Source organism: Uranotaenia lowii, chromosome 2 (genome assembly GCF_029784155.1).
Source record: "Uranotaenia lowii strain MFRU-FL chromosome 2, ASM2978415v1, whole genome shotgun sequence".
Lineage (NCBI taxonomy): Eukaryota > Metazoa > Arthropoda > Insecta > Diptera > Culicidae > Uranotaenia > Uranotaenia lowii.
In genome coordinates this window covers 238,536,141-238,551,832 of record NC_073692.1, presented here as the reverse complement: position 1 = coordinate 238,551,832, position 15,692 = coordinate 238,536,141, and the positions used below count along the sequence as shown (strand labels likewise).

Here is a 15,692-nt window from a genome sequence, read left to right as displayed (position 1 = left end):
TAACGTCGCTGTTGTTGTTTATTTCTATAGGTACGAACGAACGAACTGTCACCGATTGCCGAACAACTGGATGCGTCGAAGGTGAATGTGTTCGTGACGGTACCCAATTTATCTGCCGCAATGGTAAGTGTAATAACCCCATGCCTATGTTCATCGAAAGTAGTGCAAACCGTTTCAGTTTTTACCGTTTGTTAATCCAGTTTTGATTTCTAAGCAAGAACTAAATATTATCAATCAACTGATCCACAGTTACGGCCTCGAAATCCTTCTTATCCCATCCTTCGTTAGAACCGACTAAAATAGTTTCAAGTCATCCATTATTTAGTTACAACAAAAAAAACTTAAAAATCAGCAGAGCACGATTTTCACCAATCATGTTTTGCCTAACGAATCGTCTCTCAATAGTAATAATTCGACATTAATTCTCAAATCACAAAACTAGTCACGCGAAACCACATGTCGATTTCAAATAACAGTTGAAATTAATGATTCATTCCATAGAAAGCTCACTCTGATTATCTTTGGATTAAACATTTGTAACGTTCCGCGAAGTTCACTGCAGCATGCACTAAACTGCACACCGGATATTGAAGGAACGGAAATTTAAAGATAATCAAACTCAATCACAGTTTTTTTTTCATTTAATATTTCGACAACAATTGGCCAGTAATGAAATGTGACGTTAGTACGAGCACCATACAGAAATGTTTCACTATACAAATGTACAACACTGCACCAAAATAAGTATAGCAAACGACCAACTACGATTCCTTGTACAAAAACAATTTGTTTAATCAGCACCGGTTGAATTTGTTATTAGTCTTAAACACACACCTTTTTTTGGTTCGTCGAGATGTCGCTGTCGCAATCGCGGTTACCCAATCTGCGCCCTCTTTTTCGCCCACAATGCTGTGTACAGTTGAACAGTCACGTTTCTGAGTTGAAAACGAAAATCACAAATCGTTAAACGTTAAGAAACACAACACGAACACTCACTGCTCTAAATAAGAAATTATTCGAAATTTTTTCATGTTGGACAAGTGAATCCCGCAATACCTATTTCAATATTGTTTTTTTTTTCATTTTTAGTTTTAGTGGTTTTTGAAGCGTTTTGTTTGGATATTTTGATTTACTTTTGTTAGTTTTTTAGTTTTTTTAAGTAACGCCCACGAGAAATTATTTCAAAAGACCACATCTACTGCTGATGAATTTGTTTAGGAATTTGTTTTGTTTTGCTCTTTGTTTGGAAAAGACCAGGCAGATTGGGAACTGTGGACGGGACACTTCTCACATGGTTCATTGCTTGCATGTGTTAGGCTCGGGTTTTTATTTTTGTTTTTGTGAACCACAACGGTTTGTTGTTGTGATATGGGATTTTATTTTTGTCTGCCACTGTATTTAATTTCTTGTATCAACTGTTGTATTTGTATTGAGATTTGTTATATTTTACTACCTAGTGCCCGGCATCATTAAATAGAGCACATATAAGACTACAAATTGGCTAAAAAAAGAGTTTGTTCCATTTTGTATATACAATGATTTTTTTCTAATTTCCCTCCATCTGTCTTCTTATTTTCCAAATTATTCTATTATCTTCTAGAATGCGTGTTCTAAAACTATCTTTATTTCTTCTTCCTGTACAATCAAACTTGATTTTTTTAAATAAATTTATAATAGAAATGTTTTATTTTTCCCGGGCAGAACGCATGTGTTGGATGCACTTTTTGTGAGAATCTTTTTGCTTTGAGCATTCAGATTTCTGAAGTCGGTTCCACAGTTCCTATGAGCATAATATTATGAGAAAGGCTAAGTTATTCACTTGAGCTACAGCGATATGATCTTTGAAATAATTTCTATGCGTTTGTGTTCCGTTTGGATAGCAATCGATCAGTTTTATGGGGGTAAATGGACCAATTTACGGTTTTCTTTAGTATGATAGATTCTGTGCACCATTTGTATTTTTTTCCATACACATTTAACGCTATTGTTTTTCTACATGCAAGTACTCTGAAAGCTGTACTCCACATAGTCAAAGATTTCTTCCAAATTATATAGTAACAGACACGGTTCTTATCGACAACTTCTAGACGGCGCGACGTACCTTTCCGACAGAAATTGGTACATTTGCCCCTAGGTCACTTGGCGCATCCAAGTATAGGTTCAAATACACCTTCACACACACGATCTCATACAAAATACATTGCCACACTCATACACACACATACAAACACATGAACACCTAGATACAGTTCCTAAAACCCTGTTATATTATCATCACAACTACAAATCTAGACGAATCCTGCGCAAACGATATGCAATGTCCCAAAGAAAAGGCTTGTATTGGAGGGAAATGTTCCGATCCTTGTTCCCTAAGGGGTGCCTGTGGGGACAACGCACTTTGTCAAACTGTCCTCCATAGGCCGCGTTGTTCGTGTCCAAGCTGTTACGTGGGTCGGCCGAATGTGGAATGTAAACCGGATCCCAAATGCCAAGAAGTTAGTACGCCGAAACCGAGCGATCCGAAGATAGTGTCGATCGCCTGCGAATCTGACGTCGACTGTGATGAATCGCTTCGATGCGATGCAAGCGGACAGTGCAGCGATCCTTGCACTGTACCAACTACATTCACGTGTGAGCCGAACAAGAAATGTATTTCCCGGAAACATCGCCCGGTTTGTGTTTGCAAGCATGGCTTTATTGTCAATGACTACGGAGAACTGATCTGTGCTCCAGAGAAACGTGAATGTCACGGAGATGACGGATGTGCCTCTAACATGGCCTGTATTGAAGGCAAATGTCTTAATCCATGTATGCCCTCGGCTACTCGAGGTCCAGCCTGTCCAGAGGATAAAGCGTGCCTGGTTATGGATCATAAGCCGTCTTGTATTTGTATGAAAGACTGTAGTCCGACGCTCTCCATATGTCTACGCGACAGTGGATGTCCAGCAGACCTGGCATGTCGCAACTATCAATGCGTTAATCCATGCGAGTCTACTAAATGTGCCGACGGTACGCCCTGTTTTGTCGAAGACCACAAAGCAATATGTAAATTCTGCCCAGCCGGATTTGTCAGAGATGCCCTGCAAGGATGTTTGAAAGGTAACATAACATACAGAGACACCTAGCGGCGAATAGCGCAAACTGATAGAAAAGTTCTACCTTCAAAAGTTTTCTTTTTCGATCCAATTAGGACCAGACTCCCCAAATTCAGCCTTTATTCCGCCTATCTATTGTCTTCTTCTATGTTCTTTACCCTATCTCGTCTGTATGTGAATCGACACAACTTCTGTCTTTCGAGATTTCTCATCTATCTTTCAAAACATGAGAACAGGAAATTTCAACCTGTTGTACGATTCCTTCTCAATGACGCTGTTTATATTACAAGCCTCATTGTGAGAGGCTCAACAATCGAATCGATAAACCCAAAACCACAAAACACAATACGATTGGACCTTTTCAATTTTTCAAACATGACCACAACAAAACAAACACAATGCGAAAAAAAAAACAAACCAACAAAAACTGCCAATTGGAACATAAAAAGCATATAACGACGCCTATTCACATTCACACATGCCAATGCTCTACCATTTTCAAACAAAATATTTTAAACATATCATCCTGCCACTACTTACACATTCAAGTAAAAGTACCTACTTAAAAAGCTGAAATTTACGAGAAATATTTCAGAATGTGTTGGACTTGCACGCATTCTTGCTCTTTCTTCAAACAAAAAAAAACTACTCCCATCTACACTTACACTTCATCTTACTACACTACAACTATCTTCAAACACCTTCACGAAACTGTTCTATCTGCTATCTTTCCATGAACTGTCCAGCCTCGATCTACTGCCAAATATCGATGTAAATAATAGTAAAATTGTGTAACTTGCTAATACCGAGTTTGTGTGTGTACATACGAAATGCTATTTTTGGTGAAGAATTTGTACCGATTCATCGGCGTGATTTTGCCTTAGCTGAACATGATTCACCGTAGAGTTTGTTTTCAATGTTGTAATGAAAAGATTATGAAACAAAAAATTGTATGTCATCGGCTAAGTTGCTTGTCCAAATGAAAATTACTAAATAACGATGATTGGAACTTCCTAAATTTTGAACAAACTCAGGTTCCACAACCAGACTCTTATCCATTTATATTTAAGTTCAGCTTGGTTGAATTTCTGAGCAGTTTAGAAATATTTTCATTCAGTTAGATTTAGATTTTTAGATTTAGGTTTTATCATTGTCAATTTAATACAAGCCATGAATTATTTTGTCGTTTTGTTTGAATAATTATCTTGTCAGTACAAATTCTTCGCCACATTACCGTTAATTTTTCTCTCAATGTATTTGTGTGTAAAGCATAATTTATCACTGTTCTTTAGCGTCTATGTTTTAAAACTTACACCACCGAATTACCGCTTACCCTCCACAGCAGTTACAGAAGTGAAACAGGAAGGTCTAGATGAAGAAGAAGTACAGAAGAACAGCACCTCGGCGCCGGAAGACGGCCCCTGTTCGAAACACTCCGACTGTGGCGATCTGTTGCAGTGTATGGCTGGCCGTTGTTTAGATCCTTGTAGGGTTGGGTGCGGTCAATCGGCTTGTTGCACCGTCCAGGCACACGTTCCCATTTGCACTTGTTTCCCAGGTCACACCGGTAATCCCAACCAAAAGTGCCTTCCGATCGAAGAAGCAGGCAAAAGTTCGACGTTAGGTTACACGACTGGTGCGGCTAGCGATACAGGTGCAACTACAGCAGATTTTGAAGAACAACAGAACACGCAACGTAACGAAATTGATCGTTCGGATGTATTTACCATAACCGAATCAGCTTTTGCCACGACTAAAGTAACGCCAAACGAATTTATCGATGAGGCAGAATTAGAAGCAACCACAAACAGAAGAGATGGTGAAATGATTTCGAGTTCAGAAAGAGGGAAGAAAACAGAGCAAGATACGGTTACAACGCAACAATCTACTGACAGAGAAGAAGTGGGTTCTCAATCGACAGAATCTTCAGAAACGACAATCAATGTTTCAGGTGGTTTGACTACAACAAATGCAACAGAAATTTATACTGTAAATCCAACAGAACTCTCTCCTAAGGAATTGAGTTCTTCCACAGAATCTGTACCAACGGAGTCAAATGTACCGCAAAAAATAGACGATAGTTCTTTAGACAAAATTGCAGAACAAGGCAATGAAATCTCTACGATAGAAATCGAAAATATTGTCTCGGAAGTTCCGGATACAACTGTAACTAGTATTATTAAAAGTTCTCCTTCAATCGAAACAACCGAAAGGATTTCTATGGAGGCATCTTCGGTATCTACAAATACCAAAGATGTCGATTATGTAGCTACGGACACATTACTAGATGTAAGTGAAACAACTTCGAAGATAACAACAGAATCAGAACTTACGCAACAACCTAAAGATCTTGAAACATCGAATGATACCGTACCTCAAACTACCGATGTAATAAACAGCAATAAGCCTACAGAACGACCGTGGAAAGAACAAAATACGATGCCAGACGTTACCACTTCTAATGATTTTGCCAAGACGACTTTGAAGTATCCTTTAGAACTCGAAGATAGTGTCGATGTTGTGAATACAGAAGCTACCACTTTGGGAGGTCAAACTATTTCTGCTGAGATATTAGTCTACGAAACTGAATTAACTTCAACAGAAGCACAACCAAAACACGAATCATCTACCAAATTCTCCACCAGAAAGCCCGCAACTTCAATAGATATTCCAGTAAAACAAGACCGCAAAACAACTGAGCTCGAAACGGATCTTCCACCGATCATGTTAACCAATCCACCAACGATGGCAGATGTTCTGCTAAACCGTAGTACAACGCAGCACTACGACGAATATATCCATGGTGGAGAAGCCACCGTCAAACCGCCTCTCCGTAATACCACTTTTACTGTGTTGCAAACGACTACACCAACAACAACTGACAATCAAGATGAAGAGACTGAGGCCGATCGTAGCTTTCCACTTACAACCAGCAAAGTTGAAAATGATGATTATGATTACAGTGATCACGACGAGCAAGTTTCTACGACCACTGCAACTACAACAACTACGACGCTCTCAACCACGGAACGAAGAGAAGGTCGTGTGACGGAAAGCTATGAATTTTCAACACTTAGAAGACAAGAAGTTACTCGTAGAAAAGGAACTACTACACAATCCATCGAAACGACCACTCTGGAAACGACTGAACCATCAACTCCAGATGTAACGGTGAAAAATGCCATAACACAAACCCACGACATCGTCACTACCATGGAACCACTATTGTTCGAGCAAACGTGTTTCACCGATGCCAACTGCAGTTCCAATGAAACCTGTATCGAAAGCCGTTGCCTGGACCCATGCCTAATTTCCAATCCATGTCCAAATCACATTCCTTGTTTAACCATTTCCCACCAACCTAAATGCCTGTGCAACCGAGTGGATCCGATTGATCCGTCAAAATGTGTAGATCAAGAAGCAGGTAATATATGTTCGAGAACAAAATTCTCCCACTCGATTACCCGATCGGTACTATAGGATTGCTTGCTCGGCCCGATATCAAACAAGTTACCGTGAGCTTCCTACGAGCTTTAGTTGGTGCTAATTCAGCCAGAATCTGAACGCACCACAACCTTACCCTCATTAAACCATCAATCAACACCTGTCCGGAATGCAACAACAACTCGTATTGAACTAGTAAACCAGTTTTAGTAGTCGTGTATTATTGGGGTAAACGGATCATCAATCACTTCTCTCGGTAGAATCTGAACCAAAATGCTCATGGTAACCTGTTTGTCGGCGCAAAAAGAGTAATTCGTCGCATTTTCCCGGTATGGGTAATCTTCTAGAGAATGTCGCACATCTGCAAGTTGCTCTCTATACCTTCGCGCGTAGTTGAAGATACCCGCTCTGTACGAATCTTCTTCCTTCGCAATGTGGCACAAGATTTATCGGTGTGTTGTGACCCTAGAATGCACCACCGTATACAACCTAAACCGAATTGCCTCATTGTACTGCAGCTTCATACCGCTGCAGCACTTCTTGCATGCCTTTTCGCGAAACATCGGTACGGTTCATCGCCGCCTCGAGTTTCATTACCTAGCAGAATTCTTTGAATGATCAATCTCTGGTTTGATACTATAGGGGAAAACATTCAGCTGTTCAAATCCAATAGAAATCTCTATTCCATTCTCTTAATTTACAGTATTGTCTATCTTCTTCTTTCCAGTAGATCTTCTGTAAACAGGAGTTAGATGAAAAGAGGGATACGATCCGTACAAATGATGCATGCCGTGTAGCGGAATTGTATTTTGCAGTAGCTGAACTACAAATAAAACGAAACTTCTGTTGTTGAACTTTGGTGATTGGAATGATTACATACACTTTACACTAACACTTGCAACACTTTGCTTGCTTTGTATATATGCTGTATGCTGTAAACGCCACTTAGTCATTACTGAACTGCTTCGCTTCAAATCGCAAATCGATAAAATAAGTGCTTGCGTAGTTTTTGTAGTCATGGTCATTAAACAAAAAAACAATTGTTTCAACGAACCCATCAAATCTTCCAGTAGTTATCATTTTAGTACCGTAAAGATCATAGGAAAAAAAAGTAATCAACCGAAATGTCAACTGCAAAAAAAGGGATCTTCATACGTAAACCGTACTAACCTTACCTCTGTGCTATACCATTTGCAGAACTGGGATGTAGACACAACGAAGAGTGTCCACCGGAACGATCGTGTATCAACGGAGCCTGCATCGATCCGTGCCGTACCGGTAATCCGTGTGAGGCCGGACAGGAGTGCGAGGTGCAAAACCACGAGGCAGTTTGTATCAAACGTAAGTAGCAATCTGTAGATCATCATCATTTTTAAGTAGTTCGTGCAGTACTGTTGTTAGGATTGATCTATTCGACATTCTTCTGTACCAGTTGACGGCAAAGAATTTTTTGACACTTCTAACAAACACTATTCAATACCAACCAGAGCTGGTAAATTTCAGTCAATATCGTTCCATCCTGACCAACGTCTAGTAGTCAATGTTATCGAAAGAATATCAAAGTCGTCTACCAGTTGAATGACCAAGCTACAATGTCAGTCAGGCAGCAATGTCAATATTGAATGACATTTTTGCACTCCACTCGCATCACACATAAGATCGTCTTTCTATTTCATTTTCTGGCTGCGTTGGGAGGGATTTTACGTAATAAGTTGCGCAACAGTTGAAAAAATGTAGTTGTTGGCCTTAAGAAGAAAAAAATCATAGCAAGCATGATGTCGTTCATTAAACTTGGTCATGACATTGTTGTAAGCTTGTGTCGCTGACCAAAAATCAATATCGCATGACAAAGTAGGCTGATATTGGCTGTATGACACTGATAATAAGCTCTGATACCAACGTTCAAAAATAAATTAATTTACGCTCGACAAAAATGGTTCTCGTCAATGTTACTCAGTAATCGTGATGTCACATTTGAAAAGCCAATATCTTCTTGAACTCCATTTTCACAATATTCTTTTTTCCTTCCCTCAGTTTGCCAATGCCAAAAGACCTCAGATTGTGCGGCAGGACTACATTGCGATGGGTGTAACTGCGTTCAGGAAGATACGCCACCACGTACTGCGGGCTGTGAACACTGTCCACCGGGAATACCGTGTGACCCGATTACCGGAGCGTGCGTCAAAGGTAAGTCCAACCCTTGCGAAAGACGACTGTATCCATATGCTTCTCGTGTCGCCTCATAAGACTAATTGTTTATACATGAGAGCATCCCTCATTACCTCGCTACTAACCATAACGAATATAAACCATATGCGCAAACAACCTCTTCTGCTAAGGATGGTCTACGCTTCTCGGGTCTAGTTTCATGTTTCCAGCTTATGAACATTTTCCATCTCCCATTCAGCTTTAGCTCATAACCATCCCAACAAGAACCTTTCCTATCAAGTTTGGCTTAGCTCTCACTCATAAATCGAACGATTCGCTAATGCTTTAAACTCAGGACATGCATCGGAAGACGGTACAAAAAATCGAACGTAAGTTTTGATTCATCTGACTGACAAGACTGAATGCTTTGCAAATCACCACTATGTTCAAAATTCACCTCACCCACGACTTCATAACGCTCAGACGAAATCATTTCGCTGCGAATGAACAGTGTAAAAACCACTAAACATACACACACGTACACACCAAAGACATCACATGTTCGTTCATAAACGATCGTTATCAATCCCATATCAGCGCAACATTTCAAATACACATACACACATCAATGCGTCACCCGTTTGTGCGTTCAACTACCACATGATAACCAAGTTTTTGTTCTATTTTTCTTAACCAAGAAACAACAACAACAACATTTAACCTAGAATTAAACAACACTACCACGGAATTGATTCCCGATGTACAAAGCACACAATACACAGATTTTGTCACACCCATACACACAAACGAATCAGTAATAACATCGACTAATTACGTAACAAATACACCTCTAACAACTACTGATCGGCTCGAAGAAACTTTGTCCATTGCCAACGTCGAAAGAGAAAGCTCGAGTCCCTTCGATGAACCAGGAACGACAACAATCCACGTTGAGGGTAGCACAGAAAGCTCTACTGAACCTTATTTTAGTACTATCGAAGAAGCAGCTTTTTCGAATGGTACTACCGTTGTCTTGATTTCCGACAAAGAATCTACGGAAACAGCAAAAACAGTGAGCGGTGGAATCGAGGATACAACTGTACAGATGTCAAATTTTTCAACTGAAGGAGCTGTCACCGAAACCACTCTTTACGAACAACAAACAAGCGAACCCACTACACAAACAAATGAAGATACAGTTTCACTAATACCGACAGAAAAAAGCCCCTTTCAAACATCGGACGATTATCCAACGACTGGAATTGAAGGACAGGGTGAAGATATAACGGAAACTCTTCATTCTACAGAAGGCACTCACCCTACTGAAGAAACAACAGACGAAAGCTCACTGCCAACTGTCACCACAATTGATGATGATAATGTGACTATAGACACAAACAAGAGTGCTTTTGAAACAACAAATGGCTTCACCACAATCTCTACTACATATAGAAACAAAGTAGAGCAAACTACAATCACAACTGAAGAAGTCGAGGATAAAGTGATTACTCAAAAGGTTTCTTCAACAGAAGAATCGGTACCTGAAAGCACCCTTAGCATACAAAAAACATCCGAGGCTGTTACTCAAACAACTGAGGAATTAGGGAATGAAGCAACTACGTTAAAACTGTCTTCAAATACTGAATCGATAACCGAAAGCACTTTAAACGAGCAGCAAACAACCGATACTGACAATCAAACGACCGATGATTCAGTATCTCTGCCCAAGAGTCCCGAATTTTCACCAACGGAAGAGAACACGGAAAACACTGATGCTGAGACAACATCCAGCGAATTCCTAACGACAAAAGCAGTAGAACATGAACCAATAAATACAACTGATTTTATGCAGTTTACCACAGACAATAGACAAACTGAAGTTACTACGTCGGTCAAATCGGATGAATCTGATGAAACAACAATATCAGGGACAGATGAACCAGAAGTAACAACAACAACAGCGACAAAGCCATCAACCTTTGTGTCTGATGAACTTATTACTGCAAATCCGTTTGAGAGGGAACAAACTTCCAAGCCATTTGACACATATGAGCCGACAGAAAATTCCACGGCTGATATCACGCCCTCAACTATGACAGAATCCAAAACGAACGCTGCCGATGATGATTCTGATAAAACCACTCAAACCCTGATGGACACTACTGACCAAAACTTCAGCCATGATTATACTACCGAACTATTCACACGACTGACAACCATGACAGTTGACCCATACGGACTTGACACCGACTCGACAAAACAAATTACGACTGAGAAAGCTTCTTTTGACGAATTTACTGACAATGTTAAACAAGTTTCACAACAAACAACATGGCCTTACACCGAAAGTTCACCTGTCACCATCAACAATGATGAAACATTGAGTAGTACTGTCAAAGAGGAACCTGGTAGCTTTTCAACGTTAGGTGATCAGATCCACGTTGAGCAAACCACAATCACAGCTGGAAAGTTTAAGGACGACGCGACAACGCCAAAATCCATTTTTAATGAGGAATCTATAACCGAAACTTCTTCCATAAGTCAACAAACAAGTGAATATCCAACGGAATCCATTACTTCAGTTTTTTCAACAAAGAGTACCGCTTTTACATCGACAGAGAAAAATATACTGCAGACTGATGGTGAATTCACAACTAAGGATTTTTCAACAACAAAAACCAATGAACAGAGTACTCAAGATAATACTGAATCTGTTCAGTTTACAACAGAAACTCAGCCAAATAAAGTTCACACATCAAAAGAAATCTATGAAACACTTCCAACAACATTAGTAACCTTGCCTAACGAAGCGGATGTATCAGAATCAACGACAATGCAGTTATCATTATCTACTGGTGAAGATAGTAGTTCAAATGCTTCAACCCTTGATGAAGAACAAATGGTCAGTACTTTTCCACCCACGGATATTGTAACGACGAAACAGACTATGAATTACACAACAAGCGCCGTTGAAGCTGTTTCTGATGAATTCACTAAAACCCTGCTGGAGACTACCACTGCCAACTTGAAAGAGATTGATTCATCTGCCGAATCATTAACTCAAACAGCACCAATTACTGCGTCAACAGAAAGGCCGTATTCAGATTCCACAAATGAAATTACGACTACTGAATCTTCAATTGTTCAGACGACTGATAGCATTAAGATAACTTCACATCAAACAACACCAATTCCTGATGCAGTCACCGAAAACTCAATGCCTACAACCACCAGTTTCGGAGACTATGAGTTGAGCAGTACGCAGAGTCCCAAGGAGGATTTCTCAACTCCTACAACTGATTTCGATAATATCAACGTAGAACAAACCACAATCGAAAGTAAAAAATATTCAACACAACCGTCAACGAGCACAGAACAGAAAATGTCGGGTATAGAAACAACGCAAACAAGCGAAACTGCTACGGAACAAAAAAATCAGCAAGACGACTTTCTCACAACAAAGTCAAGTGATGATGAGACAAGTGTCAAAATAGAGCAAACTACTTGGACAAGTTCTAACGAAGAATTATCTACTTCTTCACTCACTGATCCAACCAAAACCGACGACCCTACAGAATCTACGATTAAATCAACTCCATCTACAAGCGATAGTGAATACACGACGAAAACAGTTTATTCATATGTCAGTACATCGTCTCCGGATGAACGTGAACATAGCTCAACGGAAATCAGTACAGTTGATCACACAGTACAAGACGAAGATACTTCTACTCATACTGGTACAAGTGTTGAGAAAAACACAACAGATCATTTCACTTCTGCGCATACAGATATTTATGAAACTTCTACTCAACCAGAAATAAGTACCACAGTTAAAACATCTTTTAATGCACAAACAGAGAGCTCTGAAGAGCTCACCACAACTAGTAAAATAATTGACGAGCAGTCTCTAGTCACCGAAGAAGGTTTTGAACAGCCAACCAAATCGACTACCGATACTAATAAAACCGTCAAAACTACTGTATTGGAACAAGAACCTACTAAAATAACTATAACAGAAATATCGTCAATCGATGAGCAAGAACAAAGTTCAATAAAAAATGACGATCAACAAGTCACCCAACCCAATACATCCACTCTGGATATTGAAGAAGTTCCAAAATCTACACAAATATTTACAAGAGGACGCGACACTACCACAGAAGTAATTGGAACTTTTCCAACTTCATATACTGACTATCTATCAACAAAATTGGCAAACAAGGACGATTATGATATTTGGTCTACAAAAAGCTCAATCAGCAGCAGCACTTTACTTCCAGAAGTTGGCACTAATGAAGAAGACTCTCATTCAACATCTACCAATTTTGACGACCAAGCAACAACCATTCCAAACGAGTTATCTAGTGATCGAACAACTTCATCAAGGGCCGGAGAAACCGAGTTGAACACTTGGCGTACTACAATGGCTATTAACATACAGAAAGAATTTGATGAAACAAGCTCTGCCATTGAACAATCGACAAATGAAATTGTATCAATTCCATCAGAAGAAACTGTAACAGAAACAACCAACAGAGACGCATTTGTGACTAAACCAACTTCGTTTGACGATTCAAAGGCATGGTCCACAATACTTCCAACACGAGATACTACGGAAAAATCAGGAACAACGCAACAAGATAACCAAGTTTGGATTACCACCTCCCAAGAAATTGATACAGCCGATGGTGATGCTAAAACCACGGCATATGTCACTACAACGAAACCATCAGGTCAAACCATTGTAATTGAAGACAACACAATTGATACGGCATCAGATGTAACAATTTTCGAAACAACAACCAAACAAAACAGGGTTGAAGATATAGACATTTTAAAACACTCAACGAAAGATATAAGGGAATCAACAACCTCATATACGACAACAAACGATTGGCTCGAACAAGAAACAACAATATTGTCATCAGACCGAGAAGGGAAAATAACTGAACCGACTACAGATTCAAAGAAATACGACAGAACTGATTTCACTACTGAAGTCACTATACAAACAACTATAGAGCCTGAACTACAGAAGACAAGTAACGATGATGATGTAGAACTACCGCAAACGACATCAAGACAGCAAACATCGTTTGAACAGTCCTCATCATTCGATGTAGATGAAACGACAAAGCCTACTGCGGTGGATTCTTCTTCTCAAAAATACAGCACTGATAGAACAGAATTTGATCAGTATTCAACTGACAACACTGGAGGAACAGAAAATCAATGGACTACTTTACCTTCAATCGGATTTGGAACATCTACTTATAATTATGATAAAACAACAATAATCGATTCTGACCAAACAGAACAAACAACCGCTACATTATTTACTGAAAAAGATGCCACAACAAAAAGCAGTGACAACTCCGGGAACACAGACACAAAAACAGTTGAAACCTCTACTTTCATGGACAGGAAAACTTCCAACTCAATAACAACCGAAACCAATTTGGTAGACGAAACAACGAAGAGAATTTTAATGGAAGAATCATTTACCACCGAAGTTGTTGAAAAAACGGAAACATTGACAACTGATAAAAGCGACCCCATAACAACCATGCCTTCAGACGAAACTGAAATGTCTTCCACAACACCATATTTTACCACAATTGAATCGATGAAAACACAAGAAGAAGAAAGTGTGACAGAATTCAAACCAACAACGACTGCGGAGTCAAAGTTCGTAGAAGATTCTACAACAATACGAACGCCAATAGATTCGTCAGATTCTGAAACTCAAAGTCCCCCTGCGGATACAATGGAAACAACCATATATTCCACTGATACTTTGATCAGCGAGAATACTACGACGGATGAAAACTCAATCTGGACTATGTTTTCGTCGACTGACACTACTGCTTCAACTAAAGAGTTGAACGAGTCTGTTGTAAACGATTATTCTACTATTACAGAGCAAACAACCTTACCTGCTGAGTATTTGACCACAACCACAAACAACAACAATGAAATCACAGCGGAAAGTGACTTTACATTGACATCGGAAAACTCGACATTGTCTAACGAGGAATCTTCTCATTCCACACTTGTAGCAGCAGATTTTGAAGAAGTTACTAAGAAACATGAAGTTCTAGTTGGGACAACCTCCATGCAGGAAGGTGAAAACCTTGTTACTGGCACCACTTCTCGCAGCCCAATGACAGCAGAGCAAGGCACAGAAAAAATGACACAGTCTGACGTTACGACTCTTGCAACCTTGCCTAACTCGATCACAAATTACGAGGAGAATACTACAAAACAAACAATCACTACCGAAGGTGTTTCATCTGAAGAAAAAACTTCAATAAGTACGCAACGTGTGAGCGAAATTACTGTGAATGAGAGGACAACAACTGATGCTCCAGGGGATTTCACATCCAAAAAGTTGACAACCATCACCGACACAAACGAAGCGGATTCAACTGTGTCAATTACAGATGGTAAACTTGAAACAACTTCAATGTATTTTTCAAGCGTATCTACAGATCAAGATACTTCCACATTCGACGATTTTCAAACAACATCTGGTTATCAGCAAATATTTTCACCGGAATCCACAGAAGCTGCAGGAACTTCAACAATTTCAGACGATAATCTTACGACTGAAACAGATAATTCTCAAACGTTCGACATAGTTGACCTCAATATGACAACAACAGAAAACCTTTTTACTACTACTACAGACGACACGGAAATCACTGCCCACACAAGCGACGTCAATGATGAAGAACAACCCACTACGGTGGGGTACTGCAAAACTTCTTCGGATTGTGCCGAGTCCGAAATATGTAAACAGAACCACTGTTTCCCAATCTGTACAGATAAGATATCTCCCAGCACACCCTGCGTAAAAGGTATATCGAGCTACCTGTCGAAACCAAACAAACGTCCTTCTTTCTATACTCTGCACTACACAACACCACCAATACACTGTTTTACACCTCCGTCCACGCTGTTTTGAAAAGCCCCACCTCAACGAAAGTTCACTCAGTTGTT

The 15,692-nt window shown here is 39.7% G+C and overlaps 1 protein-coding gene across 18 annotated transcripts in view; it reads left to right on the top strand.

Moving 5' to 3' along the window:
- LOC129743777 (uncharacterized) overlaps positions 1-15,692 on the top strand; it is a 405,430-nt gene that overhangs the window by 317,792 nt on the left and 71,946 nt on the right. For 14 of the 18 annotated variants that reach the window (XM_055735951.1, XM_055735942.1, XM_055735955.1 and 11 more), the window contains 5 exons: positions 31-123; positions 2,293-3,099; positions 4,438-6,519; positions 7,737-7,880; positions 8,574-8,726. In XM_055735951.1, coding sequence (XP_055591926.1) covers positions 31-123; positions 2,293-3,099; positions 4,438-6,519; positions 7,737-7,880; positions 8,574-8,726 — 3,279 coding nt within the window. The remainder of the gene's footprint in view (positions 1-30; positions 124-2,292; positions 3,100-4,437; positions 6,520-7,736; positions 7,881-8,573; positions 8,727-15,692) is intronic. The other 4 variants (XM_055735956.1, XM_055735954.1, XM_055735944.1 and 1 more) reach the window with 2 other exon arrangements.